At 43.7% G+C, this 24,531-nt stretch overlaps 4 protein-coding genes across 5 annotated transcripts in view; 1 reads left to right on the top strand and 3 right to left on the bottom strand.

Moving 5' to 3' along the window:
- Positions 1-245: 245 nt before the first annotated feature.
- LOC124416137 lies at positions 246-2,911 on the bottom strand. The gene is made up of 4 exons (XM_046897031.1): positions 2,147-2,911; positions 1,895-2,027; positions 812-993; positions 246-369 (listed from the first exon to the last, which is right to left on the bottom strand). The coding sequence occupies exons 1-4, from the start codon at positions 2,909-2,911 to the stop codon at positions 301-303; spliced, it is 1,149 nt and encodes a 382-aa protein (XP_046752987.1). The 3' UTR covers positions 246-300.
- Positions 2,912-2,985: 74 nt separating this feature from the next.
- LOC124416269 lies at positions 2,986-5,378 on the bottom strand. The gene is made up of 3 exons (XM_046897199.1): positions 5,223-5,378; positions 4,783-5,083; positions 2,986-4,382 (listed from the first exon to the last, which is right to left on the bottom strand). The coding sequence occupies exons 1-3, from the start codon at positions 5,376-5,378 to the stop codon at positions 2,986-2,988; spliced, it is 1,854 nt and encodes a 617-aa protein (XP_046753155.1).
- Positions 5,379-6,647: 1,269 nt separating this feature from the next.
- Positions 6,648-24,531, top strand: part of LOC124416673 (rho GTPase-activating protein 20-like) — a 153,256-nt gene continuing 135,372 nt past the window's right edge. For both annotated transcript variants that reach the window (XM_046897949.1, XM_046897948.1), the window contains exon 1: positions 6,648-7,621. In XM_046897949.1, coding sequence (XP_046753905.1) covers positions 7,430-7,621 — 192 coding nt within the window. In that variant the 5' untranslated portion in view covers positions 6,648-7,429. The remainder of the gene's footprint in view (positions 7,622-24,531) is intronic.
- On the bottom strand, positions 11,948-14,553 carry LOC124416674 (tubulin monoglutamylase TTLL4-like). Its single transcript, XM_046897955.1, has one exon. It carries the CDS (start codon positions 13,935-13,937, stop codon positions 12,018-12,020), a length of 1,920 nt encoding a protein of 639 aa, XP_046753911.1. The 5' UTR covers positions 13,938-14,553; the 3' UTR covers positions 11,948-12,017.

The following is a 24,531-nucleotide window of genomic DNA, read 5'->3' as shown; positions in this document are numbered from 1 at the left end:
TTAGTCACAACAGTATTGTATGAACTTCAGATTTAGTAGGTGTGAATGAAATTATGAATTATATCTCAGTTGGTGTAAATGCACAATTGTAAAAATAAAGAGCCTTATATACGCATGCAAGCCCTCAATTATAAAAATTGAGTCAAATAAATCGAGGAACAACATTCTCACGACTGTAACAACAATTAGAGTAACAAACAAAAAAAAAACACCATTATCTAGGGTATGTGCTTACACAGTTTACGCCTAAAGCGTATGGGTACCTTGTGTTCTAGGTAATCTTCCCGTAAATACGCAGCTTCAAAGTTGACTTTTCAAGAAAGAATGCAGTTTTCGCTGTGTTTCATTTTCCGCGACCGCTTGACGGATCTGTAAGTTAATATTTCTTTCAAGACAATCGCGAATTATCTATTCACGTCTAAATTAAACTGAGGGTGTAATTAAATTCATTATAGCTATGGAGACCTGACGTCAGATGCGAAAAAACTCGCGACTTACGATCATCTGTTCAAAATAAAAATTATAATTTCTGTTTTTTATCCATATTTGCGACTTTATAAACCAGGGTTCACACTGCAGCGATGGTATCGGTAAGTGCGACGAGGTTTGCTCAACCCAATTCACGTCCGACAAAACCCCGCAAAGTTTCGTGCTTAGAAATCAATTCGCACGATCCAGTTGATAGTTCGCTCGTTACAGCTGATAGTCGCGTGATCCAGCAGTCGTGCTTAAAATACCTTACGGTAGGTAGGTACAACTGATCGATCACACGGTGCTACGTTATTATGTTTAAGGCCTAGGCCAGAATTACCCTGGCGAGAACTGGGCCAGTTAGCTTCTCGGAGACGATAGCTATGTCTTCGTCATTTTCCTCCGCCACTTCCCTCTTCCTGGACCCCACTCCGCGTATTCCCTTAGTCAGGATTCTGATAATCTCGTTAGAGAACACGGGCGCAATCAGTGCCGCTAACGGTGTTTTCTCCCTCACCAAACCTGCCGGTTCCAGAGATAAAAAAAATAAAGTGGATTAGGCTTGAGCAACGAAAAGCACTAAAAACGAGATTAACGAACGGTATCAACTTTCTTTCTGGCTGCTCGTTGAAGTTCAATCAATTAGATCGTGTTTCATTGAGTCAGTTGGAACTCAAGTCTACTCCATGCATTACCCGAATATCGCAGGAACTCTCTTTTTCTCGGATTAATCAATACATATCTATCGTCAAGACATTTGTTTGACGCATCGGCAAACATGTATATGGATATGTAATGTGTATAATAGGTCTTAGAAACTGCGGAGAGCTTCGGCGACCACAAGATCCACTGATTCGTGGCGAGGGTATCGTTATTATTATCATACAAATTGCTACTGATCGTGACTATTGCAACGCGATTTGTGCCGATTGAATATTGAATAATTACCGATCATCTTGACTTCCGGACCACGTTATCGCTGGCCAACTATTACATATCTTTAATTTTTATAAATCTACAGAAATTCATTGTGAATTATTATCGAAGGATATGGTTTCTACTTTCGTAAATTTTCACGTACAGGTATGCTTATTTAGATATGCTCGTACCGACCAATCTTCATAGCCAGTGCAGTGTGTACCTTGTCCGATGCTTTATATTTATCCTTGACATTCGATACGCTCTGCAAGGCAATTTCTCCAATGCCATTCTCTTACCGCGATCCAATTAATTATTTCTAATCAACATTCAGGGCGGTTCAACGTCTCGAAAGTATAAACCATATCATTCGTGTAGAACGTCGAGATTAGCATGCGGCATGCTCGTTCAATATATCAGGCGATACAGAAAGCGTTTATACACCTATGTAAAAGCTTTGAAAATCGGCAAACCAGAAACTGTATCATTAGGTAATATAATCCACCTTCCATGTTGATCTTTCTTGTTTTCAAGGAAGCGCACATTTGCCCTACCAAGATTCTCTGAGGATTCGTCATTCGTCGTAATATTATGCGATCTGGGTCCAGGTAGCCGGGATCGTGGGACGCTTTCCAAGGCTAGTAGAAGAAAAAAAGGAATCAAAAATTCAAAAAGGTAAAAATTGTATCCCAGAAATTCTACAACATTTTCGTATACTGGTTTTATTGTTCTTTGAAACGCTATGTACTCAACTCACTTTAAACTGACACATTGGTGATGACTCATCGTCTTTCAAGGCTATCTTTGAGTCTGGCTTTTTCGAACGCTCACTGTCCACGTTCTCATTATTCAAGCTTGAAAAACTGGACGATCCTTTGTAGCTTTCCCATTGGTCGATTTGATCGGAAGAGATTCTCACAGCGAAGGGTTTCGCTTTAGCTCTCATTGATTTATCTGCAATTTTTTTCACCGACGACTTTCGACTTAATCGCGACCTTCGATCGATGGGATACGAAGCATTTCGCGGCTGTTGTCCCACTTTCATTGACAAAGCCCTTTTAGACGATTTTAATCCCATAGCACGTGCTGCTCGCTTGGAAGGCTCGCTTCTCGAGGAATGAGGATATTCAGATTTGCCCAGAAAAGAATCGGTGTTCCGATCAGAAGATACAATCATTTTTGGTTCTGGTTCCAGGGTCGAAGGCTTCGTATCGTTTGTCATCATAGCGGTCTGAACGATGAAAGCCTGAACCGTATTCCCGGACTTGGAGTTCTTGACAAAAGGTCCCGAAATACCATGAGGTTTATTCTTTTTTTCACAATTCCCATGCTTATGTTTTTCTTGTTCTTGATCTTGGCCAGAGACTTTCATCACCTTCAATAAGTTGCTTTCGGATTTCGCTGCGTTTTCCGGTGTTAATTCGCTCTCACTATCAACGAGAAAAGAGAAGTCGGGAAATCGCGATTGCTCCGTATCGGGAAGTGAACCCTTCCATTTCGCGTAACAGCAGGCGCACTTCATTCTGTTACCTTCAACACTGAAAAACGAAAAACCATGAACTCTATTATTCACTTCGATCCAGTCGAGTTAACGTCTCACTCTGAATGCGGGCAGGAATTGTCAACATCAAATACGTCCTTCTCTTCGCACGACCCCTTGCAAGGTCTAGACTCCAACAGTTTCTGCCTCTGGCTCCCAAACGACTCGACTTTGACCTTCGGTCCCTTTCCACTTGCTGCATTCGGGTCCACGAAGAGATTATTTCGTATTTCTTTCACGAGTCTATGCAACGCGGGAGCGGCTGGCACAGGCAAAGTCTTAGCAACCAGCTCCTTTTCGATGCTGCTCTCGATGCGGGGGTCTATCTCGTAGAGGCTGGAGGCCATCGAGGTGACGAAACTACTTGGCGAGGAGACCAACGGTTGTCCAGCGAGGGATTCGATGAACGCTTGAATGTCGGGGCGTATCAGCATCTTCCGAATCTCAAGCCGACTGCTTGCTGTAGCTACGATTTTCCGCATCTTCGCTGGATTGACCCGTTCGAGTACGTCCATGACGGAATGAACCAGAGCCTGCATTTGATTGTTCACCAGGATTGGAACGGTCTCATACTCCTTGTTCCTGAGCTCGATGCTCGTCGTCGGGTAGTTGATGAAAATCGGTCTACGGATCTTTCTTGGCTGTTCCAGCGGCCCGGACACCCCGGAGAAAATGGAGTTTGAGCACGGAGATAGCGGACCGAGAGTGCTCGGGAAATTTTGGAAAGGGGATTTGGTGCTCGATGTTTTCGAAACTCTGGTGGATAGCGCATGAGTGCTGGGCTTTATGGTGACGATTTGCGGGCCGGTTTCCTGCAGGTTCGTAGAGAGTAGAGGAACCCCGCTGGAATGCGGACTGGCTCGCTTCAGTGTTGTGATGCTGGGATCCGTCCTACGGGAAGAAGTCGCGGATTTCCTGGACAGGCTTTGGAAGGCGGAGATTCTCGAGGTGCCAGCAAATCTCTGGGTAGTCCAACCTCTGATCGAGGTCGCGGTCATCACGCGGCGGGGTATCTCGTCTTCGTCGTCGTCGAGGCGAAACGAGATGCTCTGATCGTCCACGTTTTTAACCACGTTCGAACTATCGCGTCTGAATCTTTTGCGGCGGGATTCCTCGGCGATGGCCTGCTTGATTTTTAGTTCCTGGGCGGCACCGAGCAAAGAGTAAACATGCGGCGGGATGATAGTGAGTTTGCCGATGTCGTTCGGAAGCATCGTGGTGAGTTTGCGATTCGTCGAGAGGGCCAAGCCGACTTCCGGATTCTCCGTCAGGTACTTTTCGTATTTTCCTTGAAATTCCTTGACGATCTCATTCTCGGCATCCAGTAATACCGGGTCCTTGTGTCGTTTGACCTCGTCCGAAAAATCCGTCACGTCATCGACGTTTCGTTCAAGTTCGACAACGTAGCACGGCAGAATGTTGTTCCAGGCACCCCCGAAACTCTGCTGCTTACCTACCGCGTTGGTTTGGGTTCAGGTTTAGAATAGTTAGATCGTTTATCTCAAACAGACTAGGTGCATCCGGTGCTGACCGGTCTTAGTGTACCCATATACTCGACGTCGGGCGAACGTTCAAGTGAGGGCCGATAAAATTTTGGAAACTTGAAAAAACACTACTTAAGAAAATCAAGTCGGCCATGCCGCGTCATTTGAAGACCACGTTAAGCGGATGGGACGCGTGACGTGGCTCGAACCTTCGACTCAATAATCGCGTCAAACGGAGCCACCTAGTTTCCACCTATTGTCAACCGACGTGAACGTCCTTCTCTCGTGTCTCACGGTGACAATCGTGAGTCAACAGTCACGAAGGAAGATATTAAATTCTCGTCAACGCGTCCGCAGCTTCCGCCTCACCTTCGTCCGTAAACGAAGCCGCCCGTCTGACGTTCATTAATTCACCGGATCCAGAATCTGCACAGTGGGCAGTGAGGACGTGGAGACAGAGAACTTTGTCCGGGTCGACCTCGCCGTCGGTGAAGAGCATGGAGTAAACGGCGTCGTAGACGTCGCTCGATATCCTCCGCGGCCGCTTGTCACCGGCCCTTATAGCCCCGGTGCAGTGATAACAGAAGCCCGGATTGTGCGTGTCGTACATGCGAACGTCGTTGGCCTGCAGTGACAGAGCCGAAATAGGGATCAGAGCCAAGAGCCAGAGCTGGCGGTGGCAAGTGGACGATGTGGACGAAGTGGATCGCCGACAATGCGCCACTTATCTGATTGACAAACAAAGTGGTGAATCGTACGACAAGAAGAAGAAGAGGGAGGGGGGGGGGAGGATGAAGCGTGTTTCTTACATCGGAGCCGGAGGAAAACTGCGGTACTTCATACTTTTTCAGCCTGGACCTGAACCGGTGACGAATAGTCTCGATCATCCGTAAATTGGATCGTTCAAACCGCTCGATTTTCTCAATTTCCCGAAGCAGTTTGCGGTTACGTTTATCGCTCGCCATCCCCCGGTATGTAAAAGTATAATTGTGATATTTATAATACGCTGAATTTTTCTTGAAAAGTACGAAAAACTAAACGATACTTTGGCACATCGAGTCCATCGAGAAAGAAGCAGAACCTCCTCTCTATATCCGGCGAAAGATCTCGTTACCGTTTACAGCCAACTTCATTGGGTTCCTCGAAGTCTATCAGCGCAGCGTCTCGCTCTCTTCTCTCCGGTTCGTAAATTTTCAATCGCTATTAGGTAGGTAGAGCAGCGCATCGGTTTTGTCTCTACGGTCGGTTGCAGCGACGGTTTTACGTACGCATGCCTATCTGTATATATCCATTATGTATATATTGTGTGTACTAATACCGGTCACGTGCCTAATGGCGGTGCGGTGCGGCTCTAAGGTGACGCGCGATCTGGCCGCGCGGTCCTTGGCGACCGACAGCGGCGGTCGGGAATCGAGGCGGGAGTCGGTCGCCGGCTGTTCATAACGATGAATTTCAGTCGAGGCTCGTCACGCAGACCGAGAACATAGCCGCAGTACAGACCTACAGAGCAGAGGCATCACAGTTCGAACCAGCAGCCGTAGCATCAACCGAGTCAGTCGCAGCGTTGTTCGATGTTCATCTGTTCGCGCTCAACGTTCGGCCGCGCAGCAGCATCCCCCCCCCACTTCACGTCGTTCCCGCTATATATCTCTCTCTCTCTCTCTCTTTCGCCTCGTCGCTGCAGCGAATCGAGGCGGCAGTAACCAGGTAACCAAACCGAGTCTCCTTCGGCTGCTTTTGCGCGGCTCCTGAGTATCCGCACACCGCGCGTTTCGTTACAAAACGCCCGAGGACCCTTCCACCGTGTTTACCTTCTCGACGCGCGTAATCCGGCGATTGCCAGTCGCTGCAGCCGGCTCGACGCGAAGTGAGAGTCGTTCGACAGCGACGCTATTCTTGTTCGACGTACTCGCGAGCACCCGGTTTCTCGAACTACGTCCCGAAGGGTTCTTATTCGCACTATTTTCTCGGCGAACCGGTGACCTATTACCATTTTATACGCGGACCGCGGACTGTGCGGAACAGTTTTGTTGCCAACCGTTGCGTCGTCGAGGTGAACCAGTACGAACAATTACGACACTCGGTGTGGTGAACGGAAAGGTGCGAGTGTCGCGTTCGAGGCGGAGGTGATATCGAGGAGAAGTTAACATCGTCGCTGTGACGAACTTCATTGTGCCAATAAGCTTGATAGCGAAGAAAAAGTTAATCTCTGTGCGACGACGACTCGGATATCGATTTTATGTGAATGCCTAGTTGTGGTTGGAAATTAACAACTTTTAAACAGCCGTAATTATGCGTCGAATCTCGAACCGATTATCGATCGAACGAGCGGGGCAAACCTGATCTGGTTGACCGTTTACACGTACACGTTCTGCCTGTAGTCCCACGTCGCGTCGCGATTATTCGGCTTCAGGATATAATGTAAAATCATTTATTTATTTCAGTGATCATCATCGCCGCGCGGTCAACGGATCGAGTTGACTTTCGGTTGTATAGAGATGAGCGTGTTGTGTGGGTTCGAGTGTGTTGTTTGAAACCTACCTACGTAGAATTTTGAAAAGTGAGCAGTTCTATAAAAAGCCATTAACGGCACTCTGACATTCGCGCGCGGAATTACCGCACGGAGCGATCGAGGTGTTGATCCAGCTGTTGTTTCGAGCACCGTCGACCGTCGAGATAATATTTTCTGTTTCTTTAAAAATTTTCGTACATCAAAGAAAACAACGGAAAGAAAGAAAAAGTATGACAAATATTTGCCATAAACTCGTCCGTTGCTTTTCGCAACAATACTCGGTGTAACGATTAGCCAAAATTATACACGAGCGAGAAATGAGATCAGTTCTATATGTGAAAGATTAATTCACAACAAATTGTCCGGACGAGTGAAGAAAAATATCAAGACACGCTCGCGATGCAGATAATCATCAAGCCTGCCGCTTATTGTTAGCGATAGTGATAATCCACAAGATCCAAGCGGATATCGACGGGATAAACGGTCGCTCGATTTGTCCCCAGCATGGAATTTGGAAGCTACAGAAGCACCGGACCCCGGGTCAGGGTTCGTCGTCGAGGTGAACTAGGCCGAAGGCTCACCAGGAGGTTGTCCCTCGTCGCAAAGGTTCCGGCAGCTATTCTACAACGGGCGAATCCTCCGGAGCCCAGAGCCGTTGAAATTACCGCAATAGCGCCGGACAAGACGCAGCTAACGGTGAGTGAATTTTCTCTGAAATAGTGTATCTATCGTCTGCGTGAGATTCGCTTTTTTATTTATTTATTTATTTTTTTTTTTTCTTTACCCCTCTCGGAGTATTTTTACATTCGTTAAAACTTGCGACCATTTTTACGAGATCGACGACTCGAAAGCGGAGTCAAAGCCGTCGAGCGAGTAGTTAATGGAAAACAGTCTCGCTTCGTCGAGCTGGATATCTGTGGTTTGGTTTTCGATTTTTAATCAATTCTGCAAACTCGTGCGAGTGACACGATTTAACGAATTTATGCCACGCCGGTGCCGAAGATGCTTGTTTCGCTCACGCGTGGCAGGGAAGTTGAGCCCCCTGATTCTTTATCAGGCTGAAGTTTGTAACGTTATTGTAATGATGTATCATGTGAAAAAATCGTTACTTTGCAACCTTATACGGAGAGATTAAAGGGACGGATTTGACTAAAACTGCAGAAAAATAGGGACACATCAGAAGTAGAATCAGTGAAAAGCTGCGTGTGCAAAAGAAAAAAAAAAAATATAGTTGACATGGATATTTTTTACCAAAAAACTTTTTTCCTGTAGTATTTAGTAAAATTTGCTCTTTTTAAAGCATCAACAAACTCAGATTTTGCAAATTAGATTTTTGTCTCAACGTTTCGATACGTTAGCGCTATTAACTTCAGCCCCCTGATTCTTTTTGGACTGGAATTCTTATCACAGGCTCTGGAGAAATATGCGGATACGAAATCGGAACTCGCCGCGTCTGATAGTTTATAATTATTCGTCCGCACATCGGTTATGCGCAAACACGACAGGTGGACCGCTGGCAGCGATAAACAATCCGGTCTTTATGGCTGACCTGCGTTATATATACCATATATAATACATTCTGGGCTATTGTTCACCGGCGTTGATTTTCCACTCGTCATTGACGTCGAGTATATTCACGTAGCACTGCAATCTCCTCTCCTCGCATTCATCAGCACGGTGTGTGTGACCAGCATCGCGCGAATACCTGCATCCATCGACGAGCGCAATCTCGCATCGACGATGTTTCGTTCGTACGGCTGTTGCACTGCTCGGCTGTACCTCCGGCATTGTACTGTTGTTTCAATTTAAATCGTGCAGGGAAGAAAGTGTAATGTATAATATTCACGCGTGCATAGCTTTCTATTTTATCGCACGGTGAAATGTTTTGACCGTTGAATTTTAATCAGCTTGTGTGTATACATATATATATATACTTTAAATATCTACTGGTGTTATAATATTCCCATTTCCAATACACGCTTGCATCAGTCAACGACGACGACGACGACGACGATGATGATGACTCGAAGATGCAGAGATCGAGATTTCTGCAAAATTAATTGACCCCTTTTCTTCTCGGGGGGAAAGAATACTTTCTACTGCATTTTTTTATACCTTCGCGTTACGCAATTTATGAACGTTCCAGGGGAAATCATAATGCGTAGGAGTATGTATGTGGCCATTGGTTCTGGGGTTAAATTTTGCGGAGAAAAACTTTGAGAGAATTTCTAACCGTTACACGGCATCACGGGCGTGAAATGGTCCCTGCTCTGGTTACCAGAGCAAAAAGTCACGGGACCTTATGTCCGGTGGCTGACCACTTGAATACACCTTAACCCGAAACAATAGGACTTACGTGGATACGTCGGTGGCACGAGCGCATTAGGCACTCGTGAAAAGATCTCTCTTACGGAAAAAGTATTTATGTGTAAAATGATGTGCGCGTTATATTCCCGGGTATGACTCAGGCGTAATTTGTTGTACAGTTACGTCGTATGTGGTAGCGTTACTTATGCTCAGGGGAACGCTAACGATTCGTCTGCAGGTTGGTGTTAGAGAAAGTCATTTTGAGCACATTAATTGCGCGTGTATAATACATATCGAAATTGAAACGAAACGCTTCCGTTCTAATTGTTGACTTAGGCGAATCGTACCGACTCGCCTGCTCGTCGTTGCATCTGGAGTGAATCGAATCCGTTCGTTTCGGACAACTCTGGAATATTTTCAGACTCCGATGACCGGTAAATCTCTGAGATGCAAAATGCGATCCGTAATTGTGCGATCGAGTCTAATTGTAAAATCCCGCGTAACAGAAAAGAAGCTGCAGCTGTTCGGCTCAGTCTTCACAATCGATACATTCTTGCGTTTACCTTTTGGGCAAAGTGCAAAATACTCTACATTAACAATTTTACTTGCTGGCGTAGTAATGATTTATATTAGTACTCGAGGAAGGATCGTGTGGTTCTCGTTATGTGTATAGACGAATGGTTCCAGATGTGAAATTTTTATTTTTTTCCGGTAACTAGTGAAGGGAAAAATTATTTTCATACATAAAGTTTGCTTTTCTAGAAACCAGAAAGGTATTTCTGATCTTAAAAGAATGTACGTATATTCTTAAACTTTTATTGTACATAACAATTAAACAAAATTTAGTTTCACATTCAAAACATTTTTAGTAAAAGAATTGATACACAAAGTTGTAAAATTAATATTTTTTGTACTTCTTCTATGTATGTTTGGAATTTATCGTATCGGACCGCAAACGTAACTTCCCATCATGCTCTCATTACGCTGCACTCGGTAACGTCGTTTAAAGTCCATTACATCTCGGGAAAAACGTTTTCCTTGTTCTTCTGAGTAAGAACCCATATTACAGTTATCAACCAAAAACTTCAGGACTTAATTATGAACGTAAAAAGACAAATGTAAACTTCATTAGTGAAGAAAAGTGAAGATTTCGGTTATTATTCGATGTTTAGAATAAAAATTTATTTATTTAAATACAAACTCAAAAAAAGTTAATTTTTTCTTGACCTTTGTAATCATTCGATGGCAAAACGCGAACATTCCTGCATCCACACGAATTCCTATTATCAGCCTGCATTCCAGGCATCCGAAACTAATCGTTATGCAATTTATACTTCGGGCGTGAACAATGACGATAAAGTATCCATCGTACCTTCATACCTCATACCTGCGGAACTCCTCGCCTGCGAATAACGACGTTCTATTATAAAGCTCTTAATTTTAAAACGTTATCTTACTTCGTATGTAGCTGCCTAAGTACGCTAATATGTCCACAAAGTGCTTTGCAGCAGGTACGTAGTTACATCCTTAGAGGATTTATAGATCCTAAGAAGAGACAGAGTATAGAGGCCAACGTCTCGTATACGCGTGCAAAACGATACAACTTTTGCCTGCCCATAATACCTTAGATCATAGGATGAAGATAAGAGACATTTTTAGGATACTTATCCATTAAAGGTTCCCTCGCTTCGTTTCTTTTCTTGGTGAAATGGGGCTACCCTCAGGTATAACATGCCGCCATCGTTACATATGTATATAATATATAGCTATTTCGTCCATGCCTATTCGCATTGAGCAGGAAGTCGTAGACGTCGTTAATACATCTGCATCCTCCGCTTCTACGCAGCTACCTTTTCATCCGGGAGGAAATATTTTTGGCGGTGACAATCGGCCTGCAGTCGGTGGTTCAATACGAGGCTGCTGGTCTATTCTTAACGTGGAGTGTTGTCGTAAGACCACGTCGTCTACCTGGGACCAATACTTGGCTACCGATCATCACGTAACTTTTTCGAAATAGGGTCGAATGCTTTCATTGCGCGTTATTCCGTAGCTCCTAATCCTAATAAACCTCGACGGATATAAGGCTGTACCCAGATTATCGTCACTCGATTTTAATCGATCTTCATCAGGCTGACCGTATCTCACAATCAATAATACAGCTATTGCTCCATAAATTAAATCGATGCTTAAGGTCGGATCTTGCATAATCGGTTAAGTGACGAACAGTCGCAGTATATAGGCTTTGATAATGATCACTATACGTATATATGTATATATACAGACCGTGGATTGTCGATCGCTGTTCAATGAACCCGTACGTGTAAAAAGTACAGAATTACCACCGTATTAGATCAGGGTCACGCCAATTAGGGCTGAGCCTTTCGGCGTAGAGACTGTAAATGAGATTTCTTCATTTTATGCCCGAGTACAGAGGGCTGTTAAAAATTGTTTGTATTTCTCCCGGCACGTACCGACGAATGCCAAGCATATATTGTATATGTCAGTTTATTTACAAACCATCATTGCGGAGGCAGTTAATATTTGAAATACGAGTAAAGCGTGCAGGTATTGTGAATACTTTCAATTTCGAAACTGTCAATATTTGAGAAAATCTTTCGTGTCTCTTGTGCACCATACGATTCCCGTCGAATGAATGAGTTGAAATAGAAGCCTGTAAAAAGATACCTAATATACATTTTATTTGACACAGTGAGACTGAAACAAATTCCATATTCTTGTGTTTTTATATGCAAAAAGGACAAACTTCGACATAACAACCGGAAAATCAGAGAAGAACCGTAGTTTCCAAGTGAAATTTTTCTCCACACAAATTCTTGAGTCGTTCGATTCCCTCGCGTCTGTTTTTGCGTGCTTGAAACTCCCAGGCGTCAAGCAGCAAGTTGTAGTATCTTTGAGTTTTGAAGAAGCGGTGATACTTGTGACTCTCCGAAGTCGGAAAGACTTTTTCGAAATCTCCAATCTGAGTGATTTCGTCCTCGTATCGAATGAGCTGCCGAACATCGTCCCTAGTCAGATCCCTGATGATAGCGAAAATATAATTTGCGCGTTCCGGCGACTTGAGGAATTCGCTTTGCTTCCGTTTCTCCTGCTCGTCGAGACTGGTGCTGTAGATCCGTTCATCCTGGCGCATCCTCGGACACCGAAACTTCTTGACCAGTTGCCGCTCCTCGAATACAGTCATATTTGCAGGCAGCTGGTATCCAACCATGTTCAAAACGTTCCTGATCAGCGGAGCCTTGACGGCGACATCCAAGGACGAATCGGTATGCAGAGAGGGTAAGGTGTTGACTTCCAGAAGCCAGGGCTTGTAGTCCTCGTCCAGAATAACATCGAAACCGTAAAGCTCGTAGCAGGCGTAGGTCGAAACTACGTTCTCCCTGATCTTCGCGCACATCGACGCTTCTCCGACGATTAGCGTCTTCACGACTATGTCCTTGATGTCCCCCCACAAAGCCTTGACGTCGACGTTGTCCCTCGCCAAGAAGTCCCACAGAGTGCTGAAGGACCATTTGTGCCCGTAACAGGAGTTCGCGTTCCCGTTTACAACGTAGTTCGGACTGTACTTGTTGATGCTGGTGTTTGTCAGGTGCATGAAACGGTCGTTGAGGTTCTTTGAGTTGTCGACGTACTTTACGGACGCGAACCGCACGAGTCCCTCGGAGTAGACGTAGACCCTGAGGGGGTCGATGCTGGTCGCCAGGACGTAGACTCGCAGGTCGAACTTCCTTCCGTTTATCAGTTTCGGCCTGGTCAAGTAACGCTGGACGACAACGAGGTGCCACTTGGGCACTTCCCACCACTGATCGATAACTCGGATTCCTTGTCCGCGTCCCGACGACGGCGGTTTCACGATCCACCTCTCACCGAGGTTCCTTTTCCACGCTTCCTTCAGCCTCCCTATGTCCCTGGGAAGGACGAAAGTCTCGGGTATAAAGCCGAACTCTTCCTTACCAAAAACTCTCCGCAGCCGACTAAAGTTTCTCCACAATTGATCCTTGCAACCGAGACTGTGTGACCCGGGGAAACAGTTGAGCTTTTGGAAGGATTTCACCATCTTGAAAAGCGTCGCGTCTTTCACCGAGTGATCCCAGATACCTGACCAGTCCTCCTCCGCCTCGGTAACCAGATGATATCCGGACTTCCGAAGCGTTCGAATCACTATCCGCGGTGTTACTCCGCTCAGTTTCCACTTCAAAAACTTGCTGATACTGCTGGACAGCTTTGGGCACGTGCAATTTATCGAGTGAAACAACACGTAGGGAGCCACGAACGGGAAGAGACTTCTACGCATCGGGACTTCGTCCTGGATCTGGTCCCCGAAACCCTCTTTCTGGAGGTTCGCGTCATTGTGCTCCAAGGGCCGAAGGATGTACTCGGTTATTTCGACGTAGGACGAGCGCTCGCTCTTTGCATCGTTTTTACACGGAGTATTGTCACATCGAAATATAACCCCGTCGCTAGCGCTCGTGGTCACGTTACCCTTGTCATAAAATACGGTTTTTGGGTCGTCCGGTAAGACGACCTCTTCTTTGAAGAGCATTTTTTTTAAATTGTTTTTATGATTTTTAGCAAACCGAAGATGGTTACGCTCTGGAGTACTGAAAATTTTTACAAATACATTTCTGCAGCGAAACGCGCGAGCTGTCACGTCATTTTTGACAGCTAAGTCTTCACCGATGCGCATGGTAAGGTGCTAATTTCAGAGATGTTATTAGTAGTCATTGGATACCATCTGTATGTAACAGATTATTTTCTCTCCAGTAATTCGGGCGGGATTGGAAAGCTCGTTCTGAACTACTAGCTGCATAATTGATCGTGACAACGTTGTGTAGTTTCAAATGGAATCAGCTCGTTACGCATTTACAGAAAAAGTCTGCAGTCTGTTGCACTAGAACCGAATGATTCACGATTAATTCCCGGCTTGAAAAATGGATGAAAAATGGGTGTAGCCTGGTGCCAGGATGCGACTGAGGTGTGCGCGGTCACCGTAACGAATCCACGTTATACCTACACAAACTAGAACGAAACCAGACTGTCTCTACATCGACGTTACCTATTCCGACCATCTCGAAATTAGACCGACCATTTTATGGATCTCACTCAGTCTCACTCTACTAATTCGCGGGAAGCTAAACGCACGATCTTGGAGTCAGAGTTTATTAATTACATCCTCGAGAAATAAGGACACTTGAGTGGACGTAAGCTGACCATAACATCGACGCGTTGACGGTTTCGTCACAGAGTTTTGAAATGACATCAAATGACGTACGGGTTTTAATAATATCTCAACAGGAAGATGTTGACGACGGTTTTCTAGTAAGTGATATCTCACTGTTATCTGCAATACCTCCGTATAATCGATGCAACAAAGGGTGTCGACTCATTCTAATCGCTGGACAATTTCTGTCGAGATCACGATCTATTCCAGCGATCATTATGAATCATCGCAATTGCCGAATCTCTCCTAGCAATCATTCAAATCGTCCGTGAAAGTGACCAATCACAGGCCCAATTATGACACTCCCAGTCGTCCAGGACAGGAAGTATAATAATTGCTGCTAAAATTGTGCGTAGCATACGTTCGAACATTCAAGATAACTCCTCGTATCGTACAACATACAACTTTTACAGCGTGTAGAATTGTCTGTGGTCAGTTGATCCTCGGCAGAAGCATCCACGAAAGGATAACCAACCAGCAGGCACTTGGTTTCCAAACCGCAAACGCTCCAGCTCTGATTTATGACACTATAAAAGTCGGGGCAATGAAGCTTTTGGAAAGATATTCGTCAACATTTCACACATGATGCGGAAGGATGTCTGAAGGAGCGCCAATTCTTTTAATATATTATTTAACCCACAATAACGGTTCTCATCCTGGTAAATTATTTTTACCGGAACTTGACCCCCTGAAATCGAACGGATACACCAGCAACTCGTCCTAGATTCTTGCCACCAATTCCACTTCCTCCTCCTCCTCCTCATCATCCTTCTTTTATTTTATACCTCGTCGTAAATCGGCTTGTTGGTGACGCTGGCGCCGGTATTTCACGATAACCTAAACACATTCTGCACCGGCTGCAGGGGGCTGGGATGCTGCGAACGCCCCACACCGATAACTTCGACATCTGGATCCGACCCACGCGCGTCTGGTGGAGTCCAGGGTTGCTATGTAACGCAACGCGTCGCCAACACAGGCGTCCATGATGCTAAAAATATAATTCATCTAGTTGGGTGTTCGGAGCAGGTATTACTTACTTACTTACTTACTGTGTCAGTGTACGACTCAGGCCGTAAGGTCCAAATTGATTTTAGGTCACACGTAACGACACAGTAATTGAACAGTCCAAATTACACATAACGTCACACGCACGACTGACTTTGAGCCGTTTTGTTTGTCTCGTAAAATTGTTCTTTTTTCCGTTCATTTTCTTTCTGAAATGAGGTAGGTACTGAGGTCCTTGAAATTGTTGTACTCGCGCTGCACCGATGGATTGCGGCTCACGGGATGATTAATCGGGAACACGTCGTCATTATCTCTCTATAATATATGTTGTACGTATACATACGAGTATCCCTTCGAATCGCCGTCTGTTTGTATACGCGTTGTGTAAGCGTATAAACGCAGTTCTTTCTCGAGGAACAATTAAGCGCAGCGCTATCGATATGCTGGTTCGCGTTCGTGATCCGATCCTCCAAGGTCGGGCAGAAACGGACCGCGGATCTTTAGCCACTGATTACTATGCATACCTACTTTTACTATCTCGCTGTGTTATTGTTATTGCAATCATCGCCGCGTAAGATAACTCGTGCTTTTATATTCGCTGCACGGGTATCAACCGCATCTCTGCGCGGTGACTTCATCATCGTTCATCGGCCATTCGAACTTGCTACATAATTAATACGTATACACACCTGCGCTGTTTGTCCCGATTTGTTGTTAAAGGAAGATTCTAATCACGATTTCAAAATCTGATGCATGCGTATGTTTTTTTGTTACTTTCTTTTGTTCATTATTCGCCTTCTGTAATATTTTCTGTCTTGCAAGAATATATTCCACAGTCATTTACAATTATACTAAATGAAATGAATCGTGTGTCAAAAATCGAGACCGACTAGTTAAAAGGTAGTAAATTATAGTGTGCCTAAGTCCTCAATAATTTCCCATCTCTAGGTTCGCGTCGTGATACGTCAGGGTTTACACTTTATCCGTTACGTAATTTCGCGAATCTTTTTCTTATACTTTTATTAAAATACTTTACTTGTTGCACAAAATTGTAATATTTATCACATTTATACGATCACCATGTGGTTTAAGGGGCCCCCGAATTGCAGGCCGCCGCCGTTGAACAGCTGTGAAGGTTAAAGAACCGGCCGAAGCATACATTATACCTTAGGTATCACATGCGTGTAACTTGGGAGGCTTTCTAAATTATTGGAACGCCTTTTTCTCGTCCATGCTTGACCGTACTTCGAATATCGTTCGCGCGAGTGATCCTTCGACAAGTATACGTTTATAACATTATATATATATATATATATATATATATATATATATATATATATACACACACACAACAGCTACCATAAATACGCGCGAACCGCGAACGAGAGCCTAAAGGGGAGTTTGCAGTCTCTAATTTATTCCGTATTGTTTAATGTTAATATGGGTTGCACTGCACGAGCCTTGGACTTTTTGATTTATAAGTATGATCGGCTCTGGTTGATCAGCCACGGTGAAAACAACTCCACAATTAGAAGTCACGCCGCTACGACGCAAGATCCAGGAGAGTAATCGTCTCGAGACATTTGCAAATATATTTTCGCATCTCGTAACGCGGTGCCTTCGTGTAATATTGACGGAAACGCCCACCGACCATCGCCGCCGCACGCTGTTTTATATCGAATTAATACCCACTTCCGCTATGGCGCTCCTATGTACGTGTACCTGCGGCCTGGACACGCGAGATATTCTGCGCTAGTATCTATGCATGTATAATATTGCAGTTGATCTCCGGAGACAAACCTTCGAGAATTATTATACGATATTGCGTGCAAGGTATATTCTCAATCGCAATTTGTCCTTCGAGGTAAGGAAGGAATATCCGTGATCACTACGTGCGATGCACATCGCTGTTCCCACGGGAGAACTAGCTTGCTCACTGAGCACACACATGCAGTATATAAATTGATAACCATCGTCACGCTCGATCGCGAAAATATCAGTTTTCCAACGTACATTTGCATCGGCGAAATATATTTGCGGAATATCCGCCTTACTTTTTCGCCTTATCACACTAATCTCTGCAGAAGAATATAGCCATGGTACACCATGAATTAGCTGGTGTAAGAAGCACATGGCACGATGTGATAACCGAAATTATCATGTTGATGAAATATACGTGTTATGGTGAAAAAATTTCCGCAGTTCATGTAAAACGCGCACGTGGTGACACCTACGTCCTAACTTTTCCCATGTACCGGCGTAGATACATGCATGGGTATAATACCTGTAATTCAAGTGATACGCCGAAGTAGCTTTTATAGAGAAGAGGCGGAGAGACGTGCGGGTATGTCGAGTGGTCAGCACAGGGGCCGTGTCGAGAAGTACTTTTTGATTCGTACATACATAGGTGTACATAGGAACACCTATGCGGTTGACACGCTTCGGCCAAGTCGATGGTAATCTCTCTCCATGTTAAGATAGTCACTGGCACGAGGGGGGCGGAGGGATAGACTGACCGACAGAGAAACAGAGAGTGAGAGAGAGAGAGAGAGAGAGAGAAAAGAGAGGAGAGGAGAGGAAGCTCAGGCTTACCTTTAGTTATACTGACAAGCTCGTGGACGCCAAGGACGGACCCGTCGTCGTGACGCAGTTTGCAAACACGCACCTACGCGTACCTCATCATTCATTGATATTCCTTTTGCGCGCATTCTATAAAGAAGATGAGAAAAAGAGGAGCGAAAAAACCAAGAATTAAATAGGTACTAACATTTTTCACGCCATCTGTATCCGTTCGACTTACTGCGTTGAGTCTTCGAGAAGAGTAGAATAAGAAGTTTCGCGATGAATTAATCATGCTGGCTAAAACATGTATATATCTATATATAACCGCAGTTTCAAGAGAGGATGAATTCTGCAGGGGAATGGTTTTCAAACGAAACTTCGAATCTGTTATTTCAGAAGTTAGAGGTATCAAAGACTATTGGGTTGGAGCTCTTGCGGTATTTCGAAATTATTGACAGTTATTTTGCACACAGTGGAGAGCTGAATTTTGGCGCATCTGTTTCCGCTGCTGATCGTGAGGTTAAAATAAAAGCCACTTGCGGTTCTGCGCCTGAATGCGCTTCATAGGATCTTTGGCGATTTCCCTCGATCGGTCAGCTTGGCGTGCTTCCGTTGATTAATGGAACCTTGCCTTGAAAGATGTGGAAAATCCCCGAAGGAATCTAATGGATTTTGACAAAAGTGTCCGATATTTGTCTCGGACGTGGGCAACTTGCGGATGAATTCTAAAACAATTCTCCACGCCTTTTCTTATCTCGTTGTCACATCACCTGGTCAATATTCATATGTTATGTTATAGTTCGCATAATACTCAACTTGATAGCCGTATCTGATTAAGTTGTAGATGAATGACCAGTCGGTAATAATACGACGCAAATGTTGATCTCTCTCGTATAATCGAGTCACGTGAAAACAACAAGCTTCTGCTTCGACTCGGAGAGGGAAAATGCGAACGCGATTTTTACAACTTTAAAAATCTTGGAGCCATTTTTAAGACTCTCATTGAGTAGAATCAGCGGACAAACTGCACCCATAATAAACTCTCTTTGGCTCATAGTTCGAGGGAATCAGTGCGTGAACCTCGGCCGATCCTTTCCTCAAATTATGCGTAGAAAATACACTCGATAATATATTGGAATCGAGCGTGCGTGTAACGTGTCAGCGTGTCTATTGACGTCAGGAAGTTCTTGCCTCACGGCCGTGATTCCGTCTGTGTGCGGATGGAAAAGAGAGAGAGAGAGAGACAGAGAAAGATTCGAAGGAATTTCAATGTTAATTTATTTGTCATTGTGTCGTCCGGAGTCCAGTCATAATTACGCGAGCGAACGACGATTCGTCTAGACCGGATATATTATATGCACGCATATTCGAATTGATAATTTCGAAAAGAAAACTACATCCTCGCATGAATAGTTGATGAGCTTCGGAATTACGAATCAAAAAATCTCTCATCTTCAATCCATTTTCGGAGTCATCCGCTCGACTGTAAATAATGACAATATATAATACGTCGGGTTTTGAATTTGTATTACATATGCGAGTTGATTCGTATTTTACCGTATGACTAATCGACGCGTAATGAACGGACGGTGATTGTACACCTTCGTTGGAACACGCCTTTATTATACTTATGGTCACTAAACACGTGCCGACACGTATCTTTACCTCAACACCATAAGCCCATAAGTCGCGTCATCCGGCAATAATTCCTATGCAAAGAGCGCAGTTAATAGTAGGAGAGATAAATTCGTGGAAAAACAGAAAGGAGCCGAGAGGAGAGGAAATCATAGATCGATCGCAGATAGTAAATTCCAATGGTCAATACACGCTTCACATCAGCATGCGTTATCATTTTCAATAAACTGCTTTTCTCTCGATAATAGGTACATACATTAAAATGCGGGGTCAAAACTATATACCAGCGTCGTTAACACCGTGATAATGAAAAAAGAATGAACAAACAAATTATAGGAAATAAGTACTAAGTAGCGAAGAGTTGAGGCGTGCCCTGATTTTTTCTCATCCTGCATGGCTCGACCGGAAACCCGACAACTCGATCCTGCAGATCCGGCAGCAAACGGCAACTGGATCTTACTGAATATAGGAAAGGGATTTGTGTCGATTTCTATCTCTCTGCATCAGCAGGATACACGCTGTGTACCTATACTCGTACGTGCAATCTGAATCGAATGCATTATAGAACTCGCGTGGAGGCTTCGCGTCGCACGTTCTTCTTATTTCAAACACGACGCGATGACTTATCGAAATACATCGTACATGGATTGTGATATGCACGAGCTTTGCGAAAGGGCACAGATATCGAGATGCTCGCACAATCACGCTGCTTGACAATAAGTCATATGCTGCAGCGTTATTTTTTGCCCGGCGAAACAACTCCATTGATGAAATAAGACTCTTCTACAGACTCGAAAAGGGGAAAAAATAAACAAACAAACAATAACCACCGTAATCCACTTTAGAAGTAATACACACCGCGGTGAGATTCTTATTCTTATTCTTATTAAAAATTCGTGAGTTTCGGTATATATAGACTTTTTGATAACATATTTTTCAATTTCAGGTGAAAATATTTACTTATATTTCCTTAAATATATATCAAACAGGCTCTTAGTAGGTAAGACAACGATAATAAGTGATACTTGAATCACATAAATTGATATTGCATCGCATCGTTTTCTCATTGTGAGAAAAAGTAATCGATTTATTTGAAATTGGATTACTTTTGCTAATTCTTAATGGTCGAGTGTCGAGGTCTGGGTGCTACGTGACTGCATCCAGCAGGCATTGATGTCTCCCGTTTGGTAACGAGAATTGGGACTTCGACACGAGCGATCGACCAGCCCACCAGGTCGCTGAAAGTGGTTGGAATTATTGCCAATTTACGACCACCGCAAATGTCATACGTATCGGACCGCATGGCGCGTGTATATCTATGTATATGAAACATTTATAATCGTGTACCCTAATCGTTTCGTGAATAATTATATTCCCAGCCATTACACGCATGTAATATGTAGGTATATTGTAGTTAAGATTGCGAATTTCGAGAGGAGAATTTTATTGAAGCGCGCGTGCGCCGAATCGTGTTTATTTAACGACGTATTTTTAGAATATATTTACGCTATCGTTCTCACGATTCGCGTGTGGACATTTTACCACATTAATGTAGAACTTAAAACTCGATTCTGCAGGGTTATTCGACAGATGATTAATCGATACGTGCTGACGCGCCTTTGCCTGTGAAATTCTTCATTCGCAATCAGTTTACGCAATTCTGCTTCGCCTTTGATCTGTACAACTCGATGAACGAGATTCTAAACAATTCCGTCGGCTGATGGATTTTCGTTAATATTATAACGTTGCTGTGAAATATCGCGTGACGTGGTTATACTTTGCCACAATATATATTCATCGCGTTTTCGACACGTTATAAAGACTTGATAAAACTCCTCGAAACTCGGGGCAATAATTTCATACGAGCAGGAAAAAAATTAGATCATTTGTCTGTATAACAGACATTTTATAAGCCCACGTTTATCTCGAACAGAATATTTATTTTCCTTCGGAAACTTCGCAGATGAAATCTTACAGTGTCCGATCGATCAAATCCTGTGATTATAGTTATACCTAATCATTCGTTGACTCATCGGTGTCACGATCCGATCAAACGATCCTCGGATTCCGTCTTGTGATTACGAATATATCCCCAGGGATGATGATAGCTTACGATTAGCCGCGGGGTACCGAGCTACGTGTGCGAAAAAGAAATTTCTAACATCGATTACGTCACCGATTCAAAATTTAAATTCAAAGTTCGCGGAGGTGTTCAGCAGGCGAGTGACATAATTTTTTCCGTCATCCGTACCCGGCTCGTATCGTTTATAAGTAGGTGGACCGGGTGACGAGAAAGGCTCTGTGCCTCTCTAAACCCGCGCAGTTCTTCTGATCCGCTAAGGATACAGACGTAGATCGAGCTGAGATCCTTCTTTAGACGAGCAGCGAAGCTATAGGCTGAAAATTAATTGAAATCTGTAACTACTCGCAGAGGCGTTCAACGAAAGACTTTTTGGCGAAGGCGAATATTCACTCGTCATTCCAGAGAAATGTTCATTCTTTTCTTCACCTTATCTTCAACGGTATGTTTAAGGATTTTCGGTGCCTGCGCTGTGGATTGTGATCTTAATACTTGTCACCGCTGTTTCGGTTGTTCCTAGTTTTTTATCACGTTGAAGTTAGTCACTTGATTGGAAATGATGCATTTTGAGGAAAACCGTTCTTTCGCCAATTTTAAACTGTCTGAAATTCAGTAAACAGTATAATAAAGCAAGATACGCTTTATTTAGTCATTCTAAAATTGAAAAACGTTGATTTTTTTCTCCAATCTCTCGTTACAATAATGTTACTAACTTCAACCTCGTAGTTTTTTTCATGTCGAAAGCTGGCTCATCTTTTACACGAGGTCTTACATATCTAAATTTAAGTTCTCCTCATAATTTGTATGTTTGGTTTTATTTCATTGTAATTACGTTATGCGTTATGCGTTACCAAGGTTTAATAATTTATAAAAATTTATAGTTTTTCTGAGGAAGGCCCTTCTCAGGGCCGAAACGTCAATTCTTTGACTTTCATTCACTCCGACCTGTGACACCGAGGATCTTTACACATTGCGGAGAAATTTTACTCAGGAAATTTTTGTTTTTAATATTTTCAATATGTCCGGACAGTTGACACACTCCTCGACTCGTACATACCTTATGATATACTCTCATGGCTCTAAACTACCTATTATAATTGCGATTCTACGCTCGTTTCACGTGTTGCGCAATTCCGTTTGTGTATCCAGCACTCTCGGCCGGTGAGTACGGTATAATAATAACAATAATAGGTGATCATTCTTCAACGCCGAGGAGAATGAATATAATATTGCGATTTTCAACACGCGGGCATGCAATAATATATTAAGGGTGAGCCTCTAAACTACTTTTAACAACGTTGCTTCGGGATCCTACTCGAGAGACGTTTCGCGGTTCTAAGTTATCGAGTCGAAACGATCGATCAGCCCCGATAACTTGCGCGGTGATCTAAATGCGGGGTGCAGGAGGACCCCGTAGCACGAATGCATCGACACAATGCTTTATTTATTATCCCCGCAGTTATACAGAAAATGACAAAACTTCTTCTCGCTCTGGCGCAAAGTTCTACATTTGCAATTCTCCTTGGTTGAAACTCAGAACGAACATTTCGCGACAAGTGGGTGTCGCTACTTTCACCATTACATTACATGCCTACGAATGGCTCACCGATTCTGCACGTGTAACGGTACACTGTTTTATCCTAATTCGCGAGTTGTCGACGTACGTTGCCTGTATGCGGGGATTCTTATCGTCGCGACGCCCGATGTCCTCAGGTTTTACTCGGTTTTCTATCCCCCCATCCTCGCCAATTCGGGCCTTGACTTTTAGTTCGATCTGTGGGAACATCTCAATTAGAGACAGATGTTGAAGTGTAGATTCGTATTTGCAGGCTTAGTAATTGAATGAATTAATGAGGAATGACGCGGAATATTTCCTCTAAACCTTGCAAAATCTGTCTGCTCTTATACACTTTGATATTATTCGCATGCTATTGTAATAAGAGTTGTGTCTTAATCTCTCGAGTATTTTAGTATAAACTTTATACTTCATAAATAATTCTTTAAGTTTCGGTCATATATTATACGTACACACCTTATATACCTATATCTCATACCGTGAAATTATAATACTATAATTTCTGTCTCCAGTTGTCGTTTTAATGTTTCAAATTTACGCGTTTCGATCAGGTTCGCCCCGAGAGAACCTGCGGCTGACGTTACATGGAGAGTCGGTGTATAACAAATGTACGTTATATATAGCCGGATTTTAACGAAGCTGTGCCCGCGAGAATCCCTTCTCGCCGTTGACTCGCCAAGTCACGTAGAGATTAGGAAACCCGAGGATATGGTGTGCGTGGCGTGGTGAAGAGAAATAAACAAATAATTTCAGGTCTCGTCGTATGTATAGTCGTATTTTAACGCAAACGAGCGCCACTAATGATCAAGCCAAGTTGAACCGGCCTTCGCGCCGCAGCGCGGGTCTGCAATCGTTCGCATAAATTATTCTTATATTATTTGGATGAAATTAAGTTTTCGCTCTATAAAACAACGATTTTTAACACCTGCTGACAACGTCTGGTTCAACCGTCTCACGTTTGCCGCGCCTTTTTTATTTATACTTTTCACCAGATTCACCTTCCAGTCTCTCTCGTCTTTATCCGTTTCTATCTTTCCATTTTGTTTCTTTCTCTCACTCAAATCTGACCTTTTTGCTGCATTTGCACACCGAGAACGCTAATATATCTGTATACACATACGTATGCCTATAAATGCGTGTGTAGTGTAAAATATATAATGATCTGTGTTCCGGTTAAACCGAGCGGCCTCGAGTTCGCGAAT

Source organism: Diprion similis, chromosome 2 (genome assembly GCF_021155765.1).
Source record: "Diprion similis isolate iyDipSimi1 chromosome 2, iyDipSimi1.1, whole genome shotgun sequence".
Lineage (NCBI taxonomy): Eukaryota > Metazoa > Arthropoda > Insecta > Hymenoptera > Diprionidae > Diprion > Diprion similis.
This window is presented reverse-complemented; position numbering and strand designations above follow the sequence as displayed.